Consider the following 23,064-nt stretch of genomic DNA (forward strand, 5'->3'; position numbering starts at 1 on the left):
GGAAAAATGTTCAACATCTCTAGTAATAAGAGAAATGCAAATCAAAACCACCCTAAGATTCCATCTCACCCCAATTAGAATGGCGATCATCAAGAATACAAGCAATAACAGGTGTTGGCGAGGATGTGGGGAGAAAGGTACACTCATACATTGCTGGTGGGGCTGCAAATTAGTGCAGCCACTCTGGAAAGCAGTGTGGAGACTCCTTAGAAAACTTGGAATGGAACCACCATTTGACCCAGCTATCCCACTCCTTGGCCTATACCCAAAGGACTTAAAATCAGCATATTACAGAGATACAGCCACATCAATGTTCATAGCTGCTCAGTTCACAATAGCAAGATTGTGGAACCAACCTAGATGTCCTTCAATTGATGAATGGATAAAGAAAATGTGGTATATATATACAATGGAATATTACTCAGCCATAAAGAATGATAAAATTATGGCATTTGCAGGCAAATGGATGAAATTTGAGAATATCATGCTAAGTGAGATAAGCCAATCTCAAAAAACAAAGGACGAATGATATGTGTAATAAGTGGATGATGACACATATTGGGGGGTGGGAGGGGTTAGTGTTAGGGTTAGAGTTAGGTTTAGGGAGGGAGGCAAGAATGGAGGAAGGAAGGACTGTATATAGGGAAAAGAGGGGTGGGGATGGGTGGGGGGAAGGGAAAAATAACAAAATGAATCAAACAGCATTACCCTATGTAAATTTATGATTACACAAATGGTATGCCTTTACGCCATGTACAAACAGAGAAACAACATGTATCCCATTTGTTTACAATAAAATAATAATAAAAAAAAACCTTGGATATTGATAGAAGAGGTGAGCAATAACATCCATAACAAATATAATAGCTGTTTTGTAGTCTATTATGCAAATATATCATAATAAAACACCTCAAGATAAAAAAAAAATTTGGTGTAAAATTTCTTTATCCAACACAAAATTATTCAACTAAATTTCTGTATCTTTAGGAAACAGGGCTCCTTAAAAAATTGATCTGCTTATCTATCATGATTATTTCTTTGCTTTGTTAGGGTTTTCTTATGGAAACTAAGTCTTAAAGTCTTATAGTATGTTGCTCTTTTAAAATCTTTTAAATAATTATTTTCTAACTGGTTGAATAAAAAACTTATGTATACATCTGAGATATTAATTATTTCATAAGTTTTAAAGTAAAATTTAAACATAGTTTTAAACTTTAAACAGAGTATACTTACTTAATAAGGACATCTCTGTAAATATGACTCTTACCATTACTCATTCACTGCATATAAGATGTATTCATGTTCTTCAAGTAAATAGTCTTTTAAAAATATAAAGTGTAAGACAACATCATATGAAGCTGGTGTTCTCCAAATTAAAGTTTTCTGTAGCAATAGTCCCGTTTAGATTTATAAAGAATCAATCAATGAAATTGGTATTTAATATTTTGAAAATGAAGATAATCTATTATCATCAAGATATATATAATATATATATATATATATTTAATTTGTTGTCATCTTTGTTTACACATATGGGAATTTAAGTGATTTCTGGAAAGTAACAAGGAGAATCTGATTTGTTATTCTTTACAGCCCTGTTAGACTTTCTGTTTGATTCATGTGTCAGATGTAATGTTGTATTGTTAGCTGATAATCAGATAGAGTCAGGAAATAAAATGTGAGACTTTTTTAAAAATGATCAGATACAGAAATAAACCAATTTTCCTAAAATTTGTCAAGATCCCCACCTCACCTGAGGTAAATCTCTACCTCTCATATCACACCAAGTTAGGAGTTCTCCAAAATAGGACAGAATTAGGCACAATTAGTGTTCTCTTCAATATGTACATTTTTTCTTATAAAGAATACTGTGAACTAAAATAAAAAAGTGATATATTATATGACTTAGCAAAGGATTTGGATAAAACTTATGTTTTTTGGTTTATAGCTACTATGTATGCATGGTTTTGTTCTTTTTAATTTCATTTTGTATTTTCCTTGTAAAACTTTGTAAGTTTTCCTGCTTTTGTTTTGCAGAAGCACTGTTTCTAAGAGAAAAACCTGAGTTGAGAGAGTAAGCCATCACCTATAAGACAGAATATAACATCGAATTCCTCCACCAACAATGACCCCAATTAAATTGAAGGGGTCACTACAAAATTATATACATTGAAGTTAAAAGTAGTACTGCTACTTCAAGTTTGTTGAAACAGACCTCTTAGATGTTTAAAATGAAAACATGGAGACCAAAGTTAAGGGAGTAAAATGGTCAATATTTTGAACCTTTCTCTCTAAGGTCATCCAGGATCCAATGAAGAGTGGAATCCCTCTAGGACCCTACAGCTCTGGTGAGTCCCCTGACTACCCCATCTCAGAGATCAAAAGGGCCCCAGAACACAGTAATCCAATCAGAGCACATTCTGCAGAGTGGAGGGTAACTGAACAGGGAAACATTTCTGGTACATCCAATAGAAGCCACATTTATTCTGACAATTGGCACAACTGATAGAGGAAAAGTTGAAGGAGTCAAGTTACTTCTCACAAGTTCCCAAGAGTGATCTCTGAAAAATCTCAGCTGAATCTACCAGTAGAAAGGAAAAACTTCAAATTTGACCAAATTAATCTTAGACATCTGACAGGAGACTCTAACCAAACAAGACCATACATGGACATTTAGGATAAGACAGCAATTATTTTATTGTTATTGAGATGTATATTTGAGTCAGTCCTTCCAAAGTAAGGGAAACTGGTATGTTGTGAAGGACAGGTTTTATACCAGAGTGCCTGATATATATCACAAAAATTCTATTAGAGTCACAAGTCTGATCTCAGTTCATTTGAGAACTTCAAGATTTTTTGACCTCCATCATAAACAAACTTGAACACTATATTTTTTTTATTTTTTGGCTGGTATGGTTATTATAAATTTCTGCTCAGAACCCTCATCTGGAGTTCCCAATTCATCACTTCCAGCCTGGCATCTTGGATTTAGTTCAGATCTGCAAAGAAAACAATCTTCAACTGAGGTGGAAAACACCATCCCAAGTGCTGCTGATCACCAGGATGGCTATACAAATTGCTAAAAAGGAAAAAAATGGTCCAATAACCTTGGGCTATTTTCAATTCAAAATATTTATGTATCTAGGAAGCTCCAGCATTAGAAAAGAGTAGAAGAAGAAAACTGCAAATAAATCCAAACATATCAAAAGTAAAATGGAGGACTTGTATAAAATAGATTGGTAGTCCATTTTGAGAATACAGTATTTAGCTTTAATTGGGATGTAAGATCCAATCCTAGGCATTTAGAATTTTCCCACCTGTATCCAGTCATGGACATTCAAAAGGAGCTCTTCCATTTTCCCTCCCCAATTTCAAAATTAGTCAATCATGTAAATTGGAAGCCCAAGCTCCTCCTATCACAGCAATGGCAGTGCTGTGCTGGGATAAGAACAGGTGGACTCTCTGTCCCACACTGAACAAATACGACATGCAAATTTGAAAGGATTTCTTCAGTAGCAAACCATTCTGCCAAAGCCAAATTTGTCCTGCCCAGCAACTTCTGGCCACATGGTTGATGTCTTGTGGCACCCCAGTATTCCTAAAACTATGTGGAAGATAACATGACTGTTTTTCTTTAGTTGTCCCATCTCAAAGCAGAAAACAATATTTGAATATTTTCTAGTGTACAGTATTTTTAACTTACAATGAGGGAGGCAAAAAGTGCCTCCCATGCCTAACATTGCTTCTCGGATGGCAGTGGACACTTCAACTGTCAGGAGAAACAGTTGCATCTTGGGTCTTGTGGATCAGTGACCTTGGGAGTCCCCCACAGTATCCCCAGAAATGAACTGGAATCTTCACATGCTACTCCAGAAGGAAGGTGATGGCTTGGACTGTCCTCCAGGGGTTAAACAATTCTGCCTCTGAAAAGTTTTCACATTGGCTTTGTGGGGCTCAATCCAGCAGCCTAACTACTGTAGATAGGACATAGTCAAAACAGCCACCTGCCATTCAGCTGTATTTCTGAGCTGGAAGGATGAAGGAATGTGGCTGGCATTTCAGTCCCTGCTTGTCTGTAGCATTTGTTGTGACTCCTGTATGCCAGTTCAAAATGATCATTTTGTAGCAACAATACAGATCATTGGCTATGTTCTGGAAGCCCAGGACCTACAGACTGATTTTCAGTATTCAAATCCTGACTTTGTCCATATATTTCCTATGGAATTCACTTACTTAATTTATCTGAGTCTTACTTTCCTCCACTCTTATGTGGGGATAGTAATACTACTATTGTAACAGCGTTACTATGGTAATAAAGAGTTAATATATACACATAATCTGCATACACAGATAGTAGTTGTTACTCTTTTATTTTCATTGTGGTGTGATTTGTAAATTTGCCTGCCACCCTTGTGCAGGGGTCATGCCAATCTCCTCTCCACCCTGCCAATATCAGGACACGTGCTGCCAAAGAGAACACTGCTATCAATTCTCATCCACATCATAACCTCAAAACAGATACTGACTGCATTATACCATTGAGGATAAAAGAGTTAGCCCATGAGTTCAAGACCACTACACCAATAGGAGAACTGGGACATGGGTTAGATCTTCTGTTTCCAAGACATATGAGCTCTCTCCTATACTCTAATGATTGATTTGCTGCTGCTCTCTTTCCTACCCTCACTATGGATTTAACATTTGCATTAAAATAAAATAGTATTGTAAAAAATTAAAATGAAAAATGCGATTGAAAATAAAAACTTGGAGAATAAAAGTTTCAATTATGATTAGAAAAGCTCCTGGAGTTAACATGGAGGAAATTTCATTATCCTGTTTTCTGCTGTAATAAAATAAATGAATCATAACACTAATTATTTCAGGCACATAAACAGTTGTATTTAAGCAAGATCTTTCGCTTGCTGTGAAAACAGAATAATTCCTTCAAAATGCTTTCTTCCAGCCAAGGATGAAAACATTTTGTAAACTTTTGGACAGTGAAAGATGCCTGCTTTAGTCACGACTAGTAAAAAACAGCCCATTTGTGATTCAGTATCTTGTTTTGGGGAGTGGGAAATAGAGATTGAGCCCAGAGGCACTTAAACACTGAACCATATCCCAGTCATTTTTACACTTTATTTAGAGACAGGGTCTTGCTAAGTTGCTTACAGTCTCAGTTGCTGAGGCTCCCCTTGAATTTGTGATCCTCCCACCTCAACCCCATGAGTCAGTGAAATAACAAGTGTGTACAACTGTATCTGGTTTGATTTAGCAAATTCACAAAGAACAAATATTCAAGTTAAACCTCCATCAACCTCTTTTATGTTTTTTTGAACATGAATAAATTTTTGGAAATTCAGAAATAAACAATGTGGGATGACAAAATAAGGGTATACCCAAAATGGCATAAGCATTTCTGCATCTTTCCCAATGTGGATTGGAAGAACGTGATTATCCGCTTTTCAGTGCTAATTAACATCAAAGCACTGATGGTGGCATAGCAATTGCCCATCAGCATCTGGACTCCAAGGCGGGCCGGATCTTTATTCAGCATCTTTTCAGAAGAAGAAGAGATACAGCAGTCCATGATGTACATGACCACGAAGAAACCCATGAGCAGGAGGATGGTCCTGGTGGCCCTCAGCTCTGGGGATGCCCTTGGAGACAGGATGGTGCTGTGAAGGTGCTGGCACTGCCTCTTATGCCTGCACAAGAGGGTCACCATGTACACACTTGAAAGGGCCATGAGACCTACAAGGAAAATATCCCGAATTATTCCCATGAGGGAAAATAAGGTCTTGAAGTAGTAACCTGTTGGGGAAATAGAGCAGGATTCAGATGCAAAAGGAAAACCTGAGGTTGCATTGGTGGGGCCTCCCATGGAGAATAAAACACGAACATTAATGAACATGTTGAACACCCAGAGAATGAGAAAGCAACACAGATTCTGCTGTGGAGATGTCAGTTTGAACTTTGCCAGAAAGGAACTTCTGGGGCTGAGGGTGATGGCCTGAAGGACACTCAGCAGGCAGGTGGTGCTAATAGACAGGCTCCTCATCAGCCTGTACAAGTAGGCAACTGCATTACATGAGATGTCATTCCAAATATCCTGAACCCCAAAAATGTTGATATCCAGGAATGCCCTAATTATTAGCATCAGCAGATGAATGAGGGTCAGGTGAGCAATGGTCAAATCAGTGGGCTTGGGCCTGTGCTGGAGAAGGTGTGTTAGCATGTGAAAGAGAAGCAGGAAGACGTTGGCTGTGATCCCCATGACAAATTGGGGAAAAAAAGGCATTTCTTACAGCAATACAAGTGTAAAGTGTGCTGCTTTTTGTCATTTTTTTTTCTTGTGGAAAGAAGTACATAGTCAATGTCTGAGGAAAAAAAGAAGATAAACTCTCTTCATCTCAATTATTACCAGCCTCAACATTCCCAACCAAAAAGACAACCCACATCAAAATATATGGGTACCTTTTTAATGCACCCTTTGCAAACTTTCTCAATACTCAAGTATAGCATCTTCTGTTTACCTCTAGTGTTTCACATGAGTAGGACCACTATTAATTTTTCTTAGTGTGTGCAGCAACCTGATATAAAGCTCAGTATGTAGCATTTGAAGTGAATTCAAGTAAGACAGATTGCAGGAATGTCCAAATAGAACTCTCAAGGAAAGGGTGTCAATGAGGTGGTCTTGTGCTATTATATAATTTCTGTGTCCTTTTTTCTGTGTTTTTTCATCACCAGTTTACAGACAAATATCAAAATGTGGTCTCTGAAATCAGAGTTTTTGAAATTATTAATTAATATATATTTTGATACTGGATATTAAACCCAGGTTTTTTAACCACTTACACTATTATACATACATCTGATTATACCAGAAAGTCTATATTTAAGAGGGAAGGACCATCACTTGTTAGCAGGATATTATTACAATTTTTTTTTCTGTGTACACTTTGGTATATGGAGAAAGGGTGGAAAGTAATCACATATTTTTATTTTTTAACCAGAGATTTTAACCAAACACACCCACTGAACCACATTACTAGCACTTATTATTTTACTGTGAGGCAGGGTCACACTAAGTTGCTTAGGGCCTCAGTAAGTTGAGGAGGTTTGCTTTGAACCTACAATCATGCTGCATCAGTTTCCCAAGCTGCTGAGATGACAGGCATGCACCATGATGCCAGCACAATTTACGGGGTCATATATTTTAGTGCTTTCATTAGGAGAAAGGAATTCAACTTCACCCTGAGAATGGAGTTTATATAAGAGAACAAGCTTCATATTTTCTTTTAGTGAGCAAATGGTAATGTGATGATGACATTCTCATAAAATATCTTCCTACAGAATAAAGGTACATACTTTATTTCAATTTTAATTATTCTGTATATCTAGAAGAATATAATATTTACAATAAGACTAATAACACATTACCACATTTTATCTCTGTAAGACAAGTGAGTAAGACTGTTCTTTTCACAGCTACCCGGGAAATTATTGTTACAACATGAATTTCTAAGGGTGAGTGACAATGACAAGAAGTCAATACAAATTAAGTGCTTCAATTCCAGTTAAATACTGGCTTTGAAATCTTTAAGGAAGTGTCTTTGTCTAATATTAAAAATAATTAGTGACATTAGAAAAATTTAATCTCTTCCAACTGATAAAGTTAGTAAGAAAAAAATGTTTTCTCTATTCATACCTTCAGTAGAAGATTTGCTCCTTTGTTATGTTCAAGAAAAACAGAAGAAAAATACTAATATAATGGTCTAGAAGTCTCTGCATTTTAAGTCACACATTGTTATGAGTAGGCAGGCCACTACATGGTTTCTGGTTCTTCCATGTAGCTATGAATAAATTGGGACTATTCCTGTGTGTATACTTAAAGCAAGTTATAAGGTACACACTGACGTTTGGATCCCAAAATTGTTTAAAACAATATGAACTCAACATGTAACATTTGAAGAGTCCCCTTAAAAGTTACACAAAATGAAATAATTATTATCCCTTCTATCATGTTATGAAATATAGGTTTGTGTTTAATTCAGTTTCATGCAGTTAAGAACATAAAATGTAGAGCACTGAAAATTTAGAGAAATGCTCTATTTGATTTAGCTATTGACTGAAGGCACAGGGCTCTGGTTTTAGGCATTGCCAAGGGGATTGAGTCTTGCCTGCATTGCCATAGGAGGGAGGGACTGAGTAAGTTGGTGGTATGGAATTTCAAACACAGGAAGGGAATTCTGATTTCTGTGGAGCATTACCTGAAAATGAGTGGGAATATTTTATTTTTTTCTGTAGGAGAAATTTCCTAGTTAGACCTGGAAAACTATATCACTTTGCTCACATTGCTAATCAAAGAAAGTGGAAGAGTCAGATTCTCTCAGGAGTCCCCCACATGCATAAACTCCCTAGAGCTCCAGGAGGCAGCGAGCTGGTGCAGATCACACATGTGTGTTAGTGAGACCTACAGTGCACTCCCATACATTTTACATGTAGTTGTATTTAAAAGAATGTAATGTTTCTACTTCCTGACCTGATTTATCAGTTTTATTAGAAAACTTCCTGAAACATGATTATTTCAGAAAAGCAAGATAATAGGACTCCTCTTAACCTGTGCTCTCCCTGTGCCTCACCCCACTCACATCTGCCAGTACTACTCACTCTAGGAGATCAGGGTGCAGCTCTGTAGGCCTGTCTGTCATGAGGATGATCCAGGATTCCCTCCTCAATCTGAGATCTAAGGAGAGGATGCTGAAGTAGCACCTGGCTCCCCTAATGTGCCAAGTCTCAAATCATGATTTTGACACTGGAGAAAATAACCCATCGTTACAAGGGAGGTTCTGAATATGGTGACATGAGTCACAGAAAAATAATATGGAAAGAAATTTCAGAAACAGTTCACATTCAGAGAGGTCACAATGAGGAAACAAGGAAAGTCTAAGTGGGCAGATTTGTGAATGAACAAGTGGAGAAAGATGTAAAAAGACATCTGCTTCTTTAAAATGTCACTCCCATAGTCCCTTAAACCTGACACTGTGCAGGTCCCACAAGGGAAAGTTAACTCTGTACAGACTCTCTCTCCTGCCCTCACTAAGGAAGTCTTAATTTAAACATTGTGCATTCTGCCATTGTCCAAATCATGGACAACCCTAACATATGTGCTATCATCAAATGGACCAGAAGCTAGAAGCTAGTAAGCAATGCCCAAATTAGTGCATCCCAGTCAGTGTGAGGACAGCTGTAGATCTGGAGGATGGCTCTCAGCAGAACTGATCACCCACTTGTGCTACTGTGTCCTGTGTGTGAACACTTACAGGCTGGAAGAGATACAGGGAGAAAGACATAACTGTTTTCTCGGGTGCAATGTGCACACACCAAAGCATGTCATGTAAATACTAAGTTAAATGTTTTCATTCAGTGTTGTGCATTAGATACATGAAAGGGCATTTTGGATTACTGTTATACAGGTCCAGTTCACCATCCATTCTCTACTAATGTCCCTATTCTGCTTCATATATTGGATAGAGGACACCTAAGGCTTTTAGAAACCAGGTGTGATCACAACTCTTGCAACTTAGTTGTATCTCTTCAGTAGTTGTGGAAACTTGCCACTGATCCAGCTTGAAACCTCCTGGCCACCAACACACCATTGATTTACATTTGTGAGATCAAAACTGAGACAAAATATATCTGCATGAGAAAATACTACTTGATAGTTTATAGGAATGTGAGTTTAAATGCTGTAAGTAAATGATTTGAACAAAAAATATTATTCCTTCCAATTAATCCAAAAGTATTTTGATGTATAATTATTTCTCATTATCTCAGGCATAGAAGAAAATATGTAAATAATGTTTATAATTGACTAATGGAAATGAGAAGGAAAATGAAGAATCTATAATAAAATTCGGGGGATAAAACTTATTTTTTCCTTACTGAATATGAATATGAATTTGTAATGCTAAAATACCAAATAACCAGACAAAATAATACTATGTACTTTGGGAACTGATATAGCAAAAGGTTAAACTAACAGCAGTCTTAAAAATAGAAGAGAACCAAAAAATTATTTACTTTAAATCATCATTTCTTATGAGAAAAATTCAGAAATGTTCACGAGTCAACAAATTAAAGGACTACATCTATTAAAATAAAAATTTGCCTTTACATTCTAGGGAAAACAAGCCTCTGAACTTTTGAGAATGGGTAGAGCACTATAGAGAATTTAGGGTTGCCAAGGAATGTAGCATATAATGTGGCTATTTTGATTATTCATCTAAATCACAGAAAACGACTCACACACTGATGCTGCATCTAAGGAATAGAAAGGCACTTACCTAGGCAGGTTGCATGGAGAGTCAGGGGACCTGAGCTGATCCTGTACAGTTTTAAGGAAAGGAAGTCTTTAAGTCATTTCTCTGTAGGTCTTTAATTTTAGCATCTGTAAGAGGGTGACAAGATCCCACTGGAGAAAACAGAACTGTTGTTTCCCCGTGGAACATCTCACCTGTCTCTTACTTTTATTTTATTCTCTGATGAATAATAGCAACCTGGGGAGAGTCAAACTCAAAACTTTTCTCAACTCACTTGATACACCTGTGTGAGGGATCTAAAGGCTCCCAATCATGTAGATTACACCCATTATCACATTTTCTTAACCTAAGTTCAAGTTAGTTTAATTCATTACATATATTGTAATGCTTCTACTCTAGACTTAGAGTTACCTCACATGGGTTCCCAGTGGCTATGAGGGTACTCTCCCTAAAATGCAAGACTATCTTCCCTGTCCACTCTCATGCTGACCATGTGGTTTGTGGTATTACTCCTTCTAGGATTTCCAAACTCACCTTCAGGTTTGCATTTCTGTTCAGGTTAAATAAAATATTAAATTATTGATTCTGGCCATAATTATAAGAAGTAAAAAATATTTTAAGACAATTGCTTTTTATTCTCCAGGAAGTTCTGGTGTCACTAAATTCACTATAAATGTACAGCCCCTGCTGTGTGATGACCACTGACTCCTGAGATGGAACGACACACCTCTTCTAAGAATCAGGAAACTTTTCACACTGTGAGTGAGGAATAAGAATCCAAAGGACAAAAAGAGAGAGAAACTAATATTCATGGTCCAGTGTGATGTAACCAGAGGGCTTTTGGAAGTAGAGGAGCATCAGTCTTCAAATCTGAACTGTCCATGAAAACAGTGATATTAGATGGTTTGAACAACATTCAACCATTTTTATATTTTATTAAATTGAAGTATCTGTTTATTGAAAGAATCTTTTCATGAGGAAAGTTACACACTCAGGCAATTCATTTTTAATACTCAGGTTGGCTAAATATAGAACATTGAGTTTATTGTCTTAATAAAGAATGCCATACAAGTGCAGGTATCCATAGTGTGGGGGTCACCAGGCCATGACACATGTGATCCATTCCCCAGATCTTGCCTCATGTTCCTTAAGCAGGAATGTGGCATGATTTTTTCTGGTTGCAAATCAGACATATAAACATCAAAGATAAGGACACATTGTGTGGTAGCTCACAAACTATGACCAGCAAAGTTAGTTTTTTCACAGCATCACAGAGGCAAATCTGTCAGATGAGGTAGCCAGGTAAGTTTGGTTTCCCCTCAAGAAGCTACCTTTCCTGTCATCAAAATTACTCTTACTGGGGATTAGCTACTGCTGTCTTTTCTACCCTCACTGTGGGTTTATCTTTCACATTAACATAAAATAATATTGACAAAAATTAAAATGCAAAAATGCAAGTGAAAAGAAATGCATGGAAAATAAAAGGTACAATTATGATTTAAAAATCTTCTGGAGTTAACATGCAGGAAATTTCATTATCATGTTTTCTGGTCTAATAAAACAAATGAATCATAGCACTAATTATATCAAGCACATGAAAAGAATTGTATTTAAAGAAGAGTTTTCTCTTGCTATGAGTAAAGATAATAATTCTTTCAAAATGCATTTTTCCATCCAAGGTTGAAAATGCTTTGTAAACTTTTAGAAAGTGAAAGTCATCTGCTTTAGGCATGACCCAGTAACAGAACAGCCCATTTGGGGGCTAAGAAAATGAACAGACACTTCACAGAAGAAGATCTACAAGCAAACAACAGATATATGAAATACTGTTCAACATCTCTAGTAATAAGAGAAATGCAAATCAAAACTACCCTAAGATTCCATCTTACCCCAATTAGAATGGCGATTATCAAGAACACAAGCAACAATAGGTGTTGGCGAGGATGTGGGGAAAAAGGTGTTATGGGGCGCAACTTAAGAACAGACCGATCACCACTGAGAAGTCCAAATTTGAGAGTCTTTATTAAGCTGGTCAGCTGACTGTCTCACACAATGCCTAAAAAAATGGCTATTGGGAGAACTGCCCCAACCACAGGGTTGTAGTGGTTCTTATACCAAAAATCATACCAATCATAAGTGTCGGTTGCTATGATTCAAAATTACAAACTAACATCATGAGATCATTGACAGAGGGGGAAGTGGGTCAAACTGACCCTTACCTAGGTACAAACTGAAGAATGGTTGCTAACATCCACAGAATTACTGTTTAGAAGGTACATTGGTTAAGAGCAATAGAGGTCAAAGGAGAGGAATTTTTACTGCATAGGAGTTGTCATTGTACATTATTAAACAGGTCACGCTAAGTAACTGATGATGGGTACAGAGGCAGGGTGTTCCCATGGGAGAAACTTATTTCCTACATAACATGGAGTCTCAGAGCAAAATGGAGTCTGTTTAGTCATTTCCCTTAGAGTCTGGTCTATAACATTCTCATGGAGCCAGATCTGTCAGCCCATCACAAAGGTACACTCAGACACTGCTGGTGGGGTTGAAAATTAGTGCAGCCACTCTGGAAAGCAGTGGGGACATTCCTCAGAAAGCTTGGAATGGAACCACCATTTGACCCAGCTATCCCACTCCTTGGCCTATACCCAAAGGACTTAAAATCAGCATACTACAGAGATACAGCTGTCAGGGACCAAGAAGTTCTCATTCTGAGAACGTCCTGACCTTTACGATAAGCAGCAGCCCAGGGAACATTTTGCAGTTGCCTTGCCCTGCACAAACACCCGGCAACTGGCAACTGACAGATTAACAAGGCACGCCCCTCCCCACTCCTGGCTGATAGTTCTGACAATATGGTGCCTATGGCGCCGTCCCTGCTCCTCTTCCGGGATTTCACCTTCCCGCCAGCGCAAACTTGCACCCTATCAGGAGCCCAATAGAAGAACACAGCCAACCAGCCTGCGTCTCGTCATACCCCTCATTCCCTCAGCATAAATACCCGTGTGAACAATAAAAATTTGCAGCTTGATCAGAACTCCTGTCTTGCTGTCACTCCCTGTGTCTCTTGTCCCTTCATTCCTTCTCTCTTAGGTTCGCCTTCCTCCGTTGATGTCCTGCATTTGGGACATACAGCCACATCAATGTTCATAGCTGCTCAATTCACAACAGCCAGATTGTGGAACCAACATAGATGCCCTTCAATTGATGAATGGATAAAGAAACTCTGGTATATATATACAATGGAATACTACTCAGCTATAAAGAATAATAAAATTATGGCATTTGCAGGCAAATGAATGAAATTGGAGAATATCATGCTAAGTGAGATAAGCCAATCTCAAAAATCCAAAGGACAAATGATCTCACTGAGAGGCAGATGCTGACACATAATGGGGGATGGGAGGGGGGCAAGAATGGAGGAAGGAGGGACTATATAGAGGGAAAGGAGCATGAGAGGGGTGGGGGAGAAGGAAAAAATAACAGAATGAATCAAACATTATTACCCTATGTAAATGTATGATTACACAAATGGTATGCCTTTACTTCATGTACAAATAGAAACAACATTATCCCATTTGTTTACAATAAAAATAAATTTAAAATCAAAACAGTCCATTTGGGAGAAAGAATCAATTTGAGGGGTGGGAAATAGGGATTGAGCCCAGAGGCACTTCAGCACCGAGCCACATCCAAGTCATTTGTATACTTTATTTTGGGACAGGGTGTTGCTAAGTTTTTCACAGTCTCAGTTGCTGAGACTGGCCTTGAATTTGTGATCCTCCCACCTCAACCTCAAGAGACTGGGATAACAAGTGTGAACATCTGTACTTGGTGTGTTTTAGCATCTTCCCAAAGAATAAATTTTGAAGTCCAACCTCTATCACCTTCACATGTTTCTTTCAACATCAACATATTTTTGGAAATTCCAAAATAAACAATGTGGGATGCAGAAAGGAGGGTTTACCCAGTACAGCATAAACATTTCCTCTCCTTTCCCAATGTGGATTGGAAGAACTTGATTATCCGGTTTTCAGTGCTGATTAGCATGAATGCACTGATGGTGGCATAGCCATTGCCCACCAGCATCTGGACCCCAAGGTGAGCTGGATCATTCTTCTGCAGCTCTTCAGCAGAGGTGGAGATACTGCAGTCCATGAAGTTCATGACCACAAAGAGGCCCATGAGCAGCAGGATGGTCCTGGTGGCCCTCAGCTCTGGGGATGCCCTTGGAGACAGGATGGTGCTGTGAAGGTGCTGGCACTGCCTCTTATGCCTGCACAAGAGGGTCACCATGTACACACTTGAAAGGGCCATGAGCCCAATGAGGAAAATATCCCGGAGTATTCCTATCAGGGAAAAGAAGGTCTTGAAGTAGTGACCTGTGGGGGAAATAGAGCAGGATTCAGAGGCAAAGGCAAAACCTGATGTCGCGTTGGTGGGCCTTCCACAGAGACTAAAATACGAACATTAATGAACATGTTGAACACCCAGAGAATGAGAAAGCAAAACAGACTCTGCTGTGGAGATGTCAGCTTGAACTTTGCCAGAAAGGAGCTTCTGGGGCTGAGGGTGATGGCCTGAAGGACACTCAGCAGGCAGGTGGTGCTAACAGACAGGTTCCTCATCAACCTGTACAAGTAGACAACTGCTTTACATGTGATGTCATTCCAAATGTCCTGAACCTCCAAAATGTCCATATCCAGGAATGCTCTAATTATTAGCATCAGCAGATGAATGAGGGCCAGGTGAGCGATGGTCAGATCAATGGGCTTGGGCCTGTGCTGTAGAAGGTATGTTAGGATATGAAAGAGAAGCAGGAAGACATTGGCTGTGATCCCAATGACAATTTGGGATAAAAAGGCATTTCTTACAGCAATAAAAGTGTAAAGTGTGCTGCTTTTCGTCATTTTTTTCTGGTGGAAAGAATTATAAAATTAATGTCTAGGAGAAAAGGAACATAAGCTCTCTTCATCTCAATTATTACCAGCTTCAACATTCTCAACCAACAGGAGAGCCCACATCAAAATATATGGGTACCTTTTTAATGCACACTTTCCAAACTTTCTCAGTACTCAAGTATAGCAACTTCTGTTTACCTCTATTGCTTCACATAAGTGGGGCACTATTAATTTTTCATAGTGTGTGCAGCAACCTGATATAAAGCTCAGTGTATCAAATTTGAAGTGAATTCAAGTGAGAGTGATTGCAGGAATATCCAAATAGAAATCTCAAGGAAAGGGTGTCAATGAGGTGGTCCCGTGCTGTTCTATACTTTTTGTCCTTTATTCTGCATTTTTCATCACCAGTTTACAGACAAATATCAAAATGTTGACTCTGAAATCAGTTTTTGAAATTAATAATTAATACATATGTTGATACTGGATATTGAACTCAGGTTTCTTAACCACTTATACTATTTTACATTCACTTGATTATGCCAGAAAAAACTATATCTAAGAGGGATGGACCATCACTTGTTAGCAGGATATTGTTAGAAAATTTCTCTATTATTGACTTTTGGTATATGGACAGAGGGTGAAATGTAATCACATTTTATGTTTTTCTCTAACCACAGCTTTTACCCAAACACAATTACCCACTGAGTCACATAACCTGCACTTTTTTTATTGTGAGGAAGGGTCACACTAAGTTACTTAGGCCCTCAGTAAGTTGATGAGGTTTGCCTTGAACCCACAATCATCCTGCATCAGCTTCCCAAGCCACTGAGATGACTGGCATGCACCTTGATGCCAGCACAATTCATGGGGTCACACATTTTAGTGTTTTCATTTGGAGAAAGAAATCCAACTTTGCCCTGAGAAGGGAGTTTACATAAGGGAGAAAGCTTTCATATTTTCTTTCAGTAAGGAAATGGTAATGTGATGATGACATTCTCATGAAATATCTCCCTACAGAATAAATGTACAATCTTTATTTCAATTTTAATTATGCTGTATATCAATGAAGCATGTAGCATTTACAATGAGACTAGTAACATGTTTCCACATTTTATCATCTGTAAAACAGTGAGAAAGACTGTTCTTTAAACAGCTTCCTAGAAAATTATTATTATAACATAACTTACTAAGGGTGATGAACAATGACAAGAAGTCAAGAACTTGTAAGTGTTTCAAGCCTCATTAAATAAATCCTTTGAAATCTTTAAGGAAGAGTCTTGGTCGAAAATTGAAAGTACTTAGTGACACTATAAAATTTTAATCTCTTTAAACTCATAAAGTTAGTAAGAAAAAAGTTTTCTCTATTCATACCTTCAGAAAAAGATTTGCTGCCTTGTTATGTTCAAGAAAAACAGAAGAAAAATACTAATATAATGGTCTAGAAGTCTCTACATTTTAAGTCACACATTGTTATAAGTAGGCAGGACATTACATGGTTTCTGGTTCTTCCATGTAGCTATGAATAAATTGGGATTATTCCTGTGTGAATACTTTAAACAAGTTATAAGGTATACCCTGACATTTTGATCCCAAAATCCTTCAAAACACTATGAACTTAACATGTAACATTTGAAGAGTCCCCTTAAAAGTTACAGAAAATGAAATAATTATCATCCCTTCTCTCATGTTATGAAATACAGGTTTGTGTAAATTCAGTTTCAATCAGTTAAGATCATAAACTGTACAGTACTGAAAAATTAGAGAAATGCTCTATCTGATTTAGCTATTTACTGAAGGCACAGGGCTCTGGTTTTAGGCATTGCCAGGGGGATTGAGTCTCACCTGCATCATCATGGGAGGGAGGGAATGAGCAAGTTGGTGGTATGGAATTTCAAGCACAGGAAAGAAATTGTGTTTTCCATGGAGCATTACCTGAAAATGAGTGGGAATATTTCACTTTTTTCTGTAGGAGAAATTTCCTAGTTAGACCTGGAAAACTACATCACTTTTTCCACATTGCTGATCAAAGAAAGTGGCAAAGTCCAATGCTCTCAGGAGCCACCCACATGCACTAATTCCACTGGAGCACCAGTAGGCAGCAAGCAAGAAAGCATCTCACTGTTTCTACATGGTGCAGATCACACATGTGTGTTAGTGAGACCTACAGTGCATTCCCATACATTTTACATGTAGTTGTATTTAAAAGAATGTAATGCTTCTACTCCTGACCTGATTTATCAGTTTTATTAGAAAACTTCCTGAAACATGATTATTTCAGAAAAGCAAGATAATGGGACTCCTCTTAACCTGTGCTCTCCCTGTGCCTCACCCCACTCACATCTGCCAGTACTACTCACTCTAGGAGATCAGGGTGCAGCTCTGTAGGCCTGTCTGTCATGAGGATGATCCAGGATTCCCTCCTCAATCTGAGATCTAAGGAGAGGATGCTGAAGTAGCACCTGGCTCCCCTAATGTGCCAAGTCTCAAATCATGATTTTGACACTGGAGAAAATAACCCATCGTTACAAGGGAGGTTCTGAATATGGTGACATGAGTCACAGAAAAATAATATGGAAAGAAATTTCAGAAACAGTTCACATTCAGAGAGGTCACAATGAGGAAACAAGGAAAATCTAAGTGGGCAGATTTGTGAATAAGCAAGTGGAGAAAAATGTAAAAAGACATCTGCTTCTTTAAAATGTCACCCCCATAGTTCCTTAAACCTGAGACTGTTCAGTTCCCACAAGGGAAAGTTAACTCTGTGCAGACTCCCTCTCCTGCCCTCACTAAGGAAGTCTTCATTTAATCATTGTGCATTCTGCCATTGTCCAAATCATGGACAACCCTAACATATGTGCTATCATCAAATGGGCCAGAAGCTAGTAAGCAATGCCCAAATCAGTGCATCCCAGTCAGTGTGAGGACAGCAGTAGATCTGGAGGATGGCTCTCAGCAGAACTGATCACCCACTTGTGCTACTGTGTCCTGTGTGTGAACAGTTACAGGCTGGAAGAGATACAGGGAGAAGGACATAACTGTTTTCTTGGGTTCAATATGGACACACCAAAGCATGTCATGTAAATACTAAGTTATATGTTTTCATTCAGTGTTGTGCATTAGATACATGAAAGGGCATTTTGGATTACTGTTATACAGGTCCAGTTCACCATCCATTCTCTACTAATGTCCCTATTCTGCTTCATATATTGGATAGAGGACACCTAAGGCTTTTAGAAACCAGGTGTGATCACAACTCTTGCAACTCAGTTGTATCTCTTCAGTAGTTGTGGAAACTTGCCACTGATCCAGCTTGAAACCTCCTGGCCACCAACACACTATTGGTTTACATTTGTGAGATCAAAACTGAGACAAAATATATCTGCATGAGAAAATACTACTTGATAGTTTATAGGAATGTGAGTTTAAATGCTGTAAGTAAATGATTTGAACAAAAAAATATTATTCCTTCCAATTAATCCAAAAGTATTTTGATGTATAATTATTTCTCATTATCTCAGGCATAGAAGAAAATATGTAAATAATGTTTATAATTGACTAATGGAAATGAGAAGGAAAATGAAGAATCTATAATAAAATTCGGGGGATAAAACTTATTTTTTCCTTACTGAATATGAATATGAATTTGTAATGCTAAAATACCAAATAACCAGACAAAATAATACTATGTACTTTGGGAACTGATATAGCAAAAGGTTAAACTAACAGCAGTCTTAAAAATAGAAGAGAACCAAAAAATTATTTACTTTAATTCATCATTTCTTATGAGAAAAATTCAGAAATGTTCATGAGTCAACAAATTAAAGGACTACATCTATTAAAATAAAAATTTACCTCTACATTCTAAGGAAAACAAGCCTTTGAAATTTGAGTATGTGTGTACCAAGATAGAAAATTAGGGGCTTCCAAAGAACATAGCATATATTTTGGCTATTTTTATTATTTATCTAAATCACAGAAGCCTACTCATCTACTGATTCTCCATCTGAGGAATAGAAAGGCACTTACCTTGCGGGTTGCATGGGGAATCAGGGGACCTGAGCTGATCCTGCAGTTTTAAGGAAAGGAAGTCTTTAACTCACTTCTCTGTAGGCCTTTAATTTTAGCATCTATTAGAGGGTAACAAGATTTCACTGGAGAAAACACCTTTGACTTCCCCAGTGGAATATGTCACATGTCTCTTACTTTTATTTTATTCTCTGATGGATACTAGCAACCTGGGGAGAATCAAACTCAAAACTTTTATCTCAACTCACTGGATACACCTGTTTGAGGGATCTGAATGCTCCCAATTAGGTAGATTACACTCATTTTTTCATTTTTTAACCTAAGTTCGAGTTAGTTTAAATTCATTCCATATATTGTAATTCTTCTAGTCTGGGGTTTGTGTTACCTCACATGGGTTCCCAGTGGCTCTGAAGGTCCTCTCCCTAAAATGCAAGACAATTGTCCCTGGTTCACTCTCACACTGACCATGTGGTTTGGCGTATTACTTCTTCTAGGATATCAAAGCTCAGATTTAGTTCTGCATTTCTGTTCATGTTAAATAAGATATTAAATTATCCATTCTGGCCATAATTAGAAGGAGTAATAATATTTTAATATAATTTCTTTTTTTTCTCCAGGAACTTCTAGTGTCACTAAGTGCATTATAAATGTATTTCATGACCACCATCTCCCTACATGGAACAATACATCTCTTGTAAGAATCAGGAAAAATTTTATTCTGTGAGTGAGGAATGAGGATCCACAGAACAAAAACAGACAGAAATTCATATTAACATCCAGGGTAATGTGAACAGAGGGCTCTTGCAAGTAGAGGAGCCTCAGTCTTCAAATCAGAAAGCCTATGATAGAAGTGATATTATACAATTTAAACAACACTCAACTTTTTATTTATTATTAAATTGATAAGGAAATAAATAGAAGTGTGACTAAAGTAGTCTATTCAAAGATGCTTTTCAAGAGGAAAGACACACTCAGGAAAATCATTTTTAAAGATGTAGGTAGGCTAAATGGAGAACATGGAGTTTGTTGGCTTAATACAGAATGCCATACAACTGCAGGTATCCATAGTGTGGTGGTTGCCAGGCGATGATATTCTCCACCAGGTCTTTCCTCATGTTCCTTAACCAGGAACATGGCATAAATTATCGTGGTTGCTAAATCAGATTGAGCACCAAACAGGAGGACACATCATGTGGGAGCTCATAATCAATGTCCAGCAAAAATCTGTCTTTTCACCACATCAAAGAGGCAAGTCTGTCAGACAAGGTAGCTGGGGAAGTTTGGTTTTTCCTCAAGCAGCTACCTGTCATATCACCAGAATTATGTCAGCAAATTGCAGGTTTATGAGTTTTAAGGTATTTTTTCCAGATGAAGCACTGAAATTGTGAGGCAGTAGGGTCTGTGAATGGAGCTCTGTGGCACAGCACTTGGCTAGCATGCATGAGGACCTGGGGGTGTTCCAAGTGCTGCATTAAAAAGAAGAAATCAACACAAGACAGAGTTTATTTTTGAAAAAGAAATTAAGATTGATTGATGGGAAGATTTCAGAGGAGACTGAGGCAGCATTTGTCCTAGCTCTGCTACCCAGAACTCAAGCAGTGGAAATATCAGAAATATAGCTTTTCCTTGAGTCTTAGAGTGAAAACTCCTGAATCTGGAAGGGCAGTTTTCCCTAGCTAAATCAATGACTCTTCATCTCATTAAATGGATCTAAAAAGAAGTCTCCATGAGTTTATCAATCATCCATGGTGAACCAATCTCGGAGCCATCTTGGACCTCCATGTGGTGGAGCTAGTGGGAACTGGAAACCCAGTTACATGAGTTCAGAGCAAGGTCCATGTAAACCTACCTGAGCCCAGCAAAGACTTAGCTGCAACTAACAAACCTGTGGAAAATCAGAAACTGAGAGCATTTGACCTAAGAGAAGACATGTCAGAGAGGCTTGAGAGAACACAACTCTGCCTGTGGGTCCTGAGAATCAAAAGGACTAACAAAGCCAGCAACAGCAGGTCAGGAAGCTGGAAGGTAAGTGTGAGGCCACTGGAAATCAACATGCCTGACCAACCAGTCTCAGTGACAGCCCAGCCAACACTATCTGGGAGGCTGAGGCAGGAGGACTGTGAGTTCAAAGGCAGCCTCAGTAAATTAGCAAGCCCTAAGCAATATGGAAAGACCCTGTCTCTAAATTAATAAAAGGGCAGGGGTAGACTGGGTCTGTGATGTAGTGCTTGAGTGCCCCTGGGTTCAATCCATGGTACCAAAAAGAAAAAGAAAAAAAAAACATTTGAACATATCTGGAAAAATCTAGAAATATGTGATCTCTCCTGGTTCAGCAGTTATGTAATTTTTTTTTATTTAGTAGTGTTCACTCACTCTCCTTTACAAACTGGAAAAAGGAGATTCATTTTTTTTTACTACTCGTGTGAAATTTCACCTTCAGAAAAATTATACTTTTCAGTCATTTTGAAGCAACAATAAACAGTGGACTCCATTTCTAAATATTGTTGCAAATTCATGAATTCTTCTCATTCCATTTCTAAAACATATAGGTTTGCATTATTGCATTCTATGAAGTAACACTGAAAATAATTTATTCTAGTGCCCTGATTTATAGGTGATTAAAACATGTTAGTGAAAGTTCTACAATGCTATTTACAGCACTTGAAAGGTTTAAGTTTTAAAATGAATTAAGCACAAAAAAGCAATGTCTCTATTCCAAAAATGGCATGAGAACACAATTTTAGAAGTATCCTTTTAATTTTTATTTTATAATGTTGTACATAAAGGATAATATACATGTACATATGTATACATTTATTTTGTAAAGCTTCCTCTATTTATTTTACCTTAAATTAAATGGGATATGAGAATAGATATATGTCATTTTTATGTATAAAGTTATGAGAGAATAATTGGATTGTGTGCCTGTGCTCATGGGTGATGCATATAACATAAAACAAAGGTGGTTCATGTAAGATCTTTCTATTGACTTTCCTGTGCTTGTCAGGGGTACCAAACCAAATATGCTGAATCAGTGAAAGTATACATTTGTCATTCTGCCTGATCATCACATGTAAGAAAACATGAACATTTTTTGATGATGTATATAATTTTCCTTTTACACAAATACTGTGTGATCTCACTCATCATATATGGAAGCTAAAATCATTGACCACAAAGAATGCATCTTAACAGAGGCTGGGAAAGGTCATTGGAAGGATCAGTGAGAGGTGGGGTGAGGGGCAGCTGTCCTTAACTGCAGGGCTGGAGTAAGCAGTTCTCATGCTCTGTAGCTCAACATGGTCAGGACAGTCTACACCAAGGAATTACATACAACCAATAAGTAGAGGAGAAGAGTTTTGAGACTCTCACACTTCAAAGTAAGGACATTTGAGGAAATGAGAAAATTTCTTACCATATTGTGATCATCAAACAGGGCAAACATGTATTGATTAATATATTGTACTCCAAGTCTCAGGTCAAATATTATGTCAATAAAGAGAAAACAGATTTCTTTGCAAGTATTCAGTTAAGGAATTCTTGTTTTCCCTAAATTTAAATATATTTTATACTATGTCATTCAAGAAATGAAACAGAAGAAGTCATCAAAAGCCTACCAACAAAGAAAAGTCCAGGACCAGATGGGTTCTCAGCTGAGTTCTACAAAACCTTTAAAGAAGAGCTCATTCCAATACTCCTCAAAATATTCTAGAAAATAGCAGAGGAGGGAACACTTCCAAATTTATTCTATGAAGCTAATATCACCCTGATACCTAAACCAGACAAAGACACATTGAGGAGAGAAAATTTCA

At 37.7% G+C, this 23,064-nt stretch overlaps 1 protein-coding gene across 1 annotated transcript in view; it reads right to left on the reverse strand.

The window, feature by feature from the left end:
- The window catches only part of LOC124975389 (uncharacterized), a 38,486-nt gene extending 23,251 nt beyond the window's left edge, over positions 1 to 15,235 (reverse strand). The window contains exons 1-3 of the mRNA XM_047538136.1: positions 14,791 to 15,235; positions 14,300 to 14,707; positions 5,397 to 6,261 (exon numbers count right to left, since the gene is read on the reverse strand). Of these exons, the coding sequence (XP_047394092.1) occupies positions 5,397 to 6,261; positions 14,300 to 14,707; positions 14,791 to 15,235 (1,718 nt within the window). The remainder of the gene's footprint in view (positions 1 to 5,396; positions 6,262 to 14,299; positions 14,708 to 14,790) is intronic.
- Between the last annotated feature and the right edge of the window lie 7,829 nt (positions 15,236 to 23,064).

Source organism: Sciurus carolinensis, unplaced genomic scaffold (assembly GCF_902686445.1).
Source record: "Sciurus carolinensis unplaced genomic scaffold, mSciCar1.2, whole genome shotgun sequence".
NCBI lineage: Eukaryota > Metazoa > Chordata > Mammalia > Rodentia > Sciuridae > Sciurus > Sciurus carolinensis.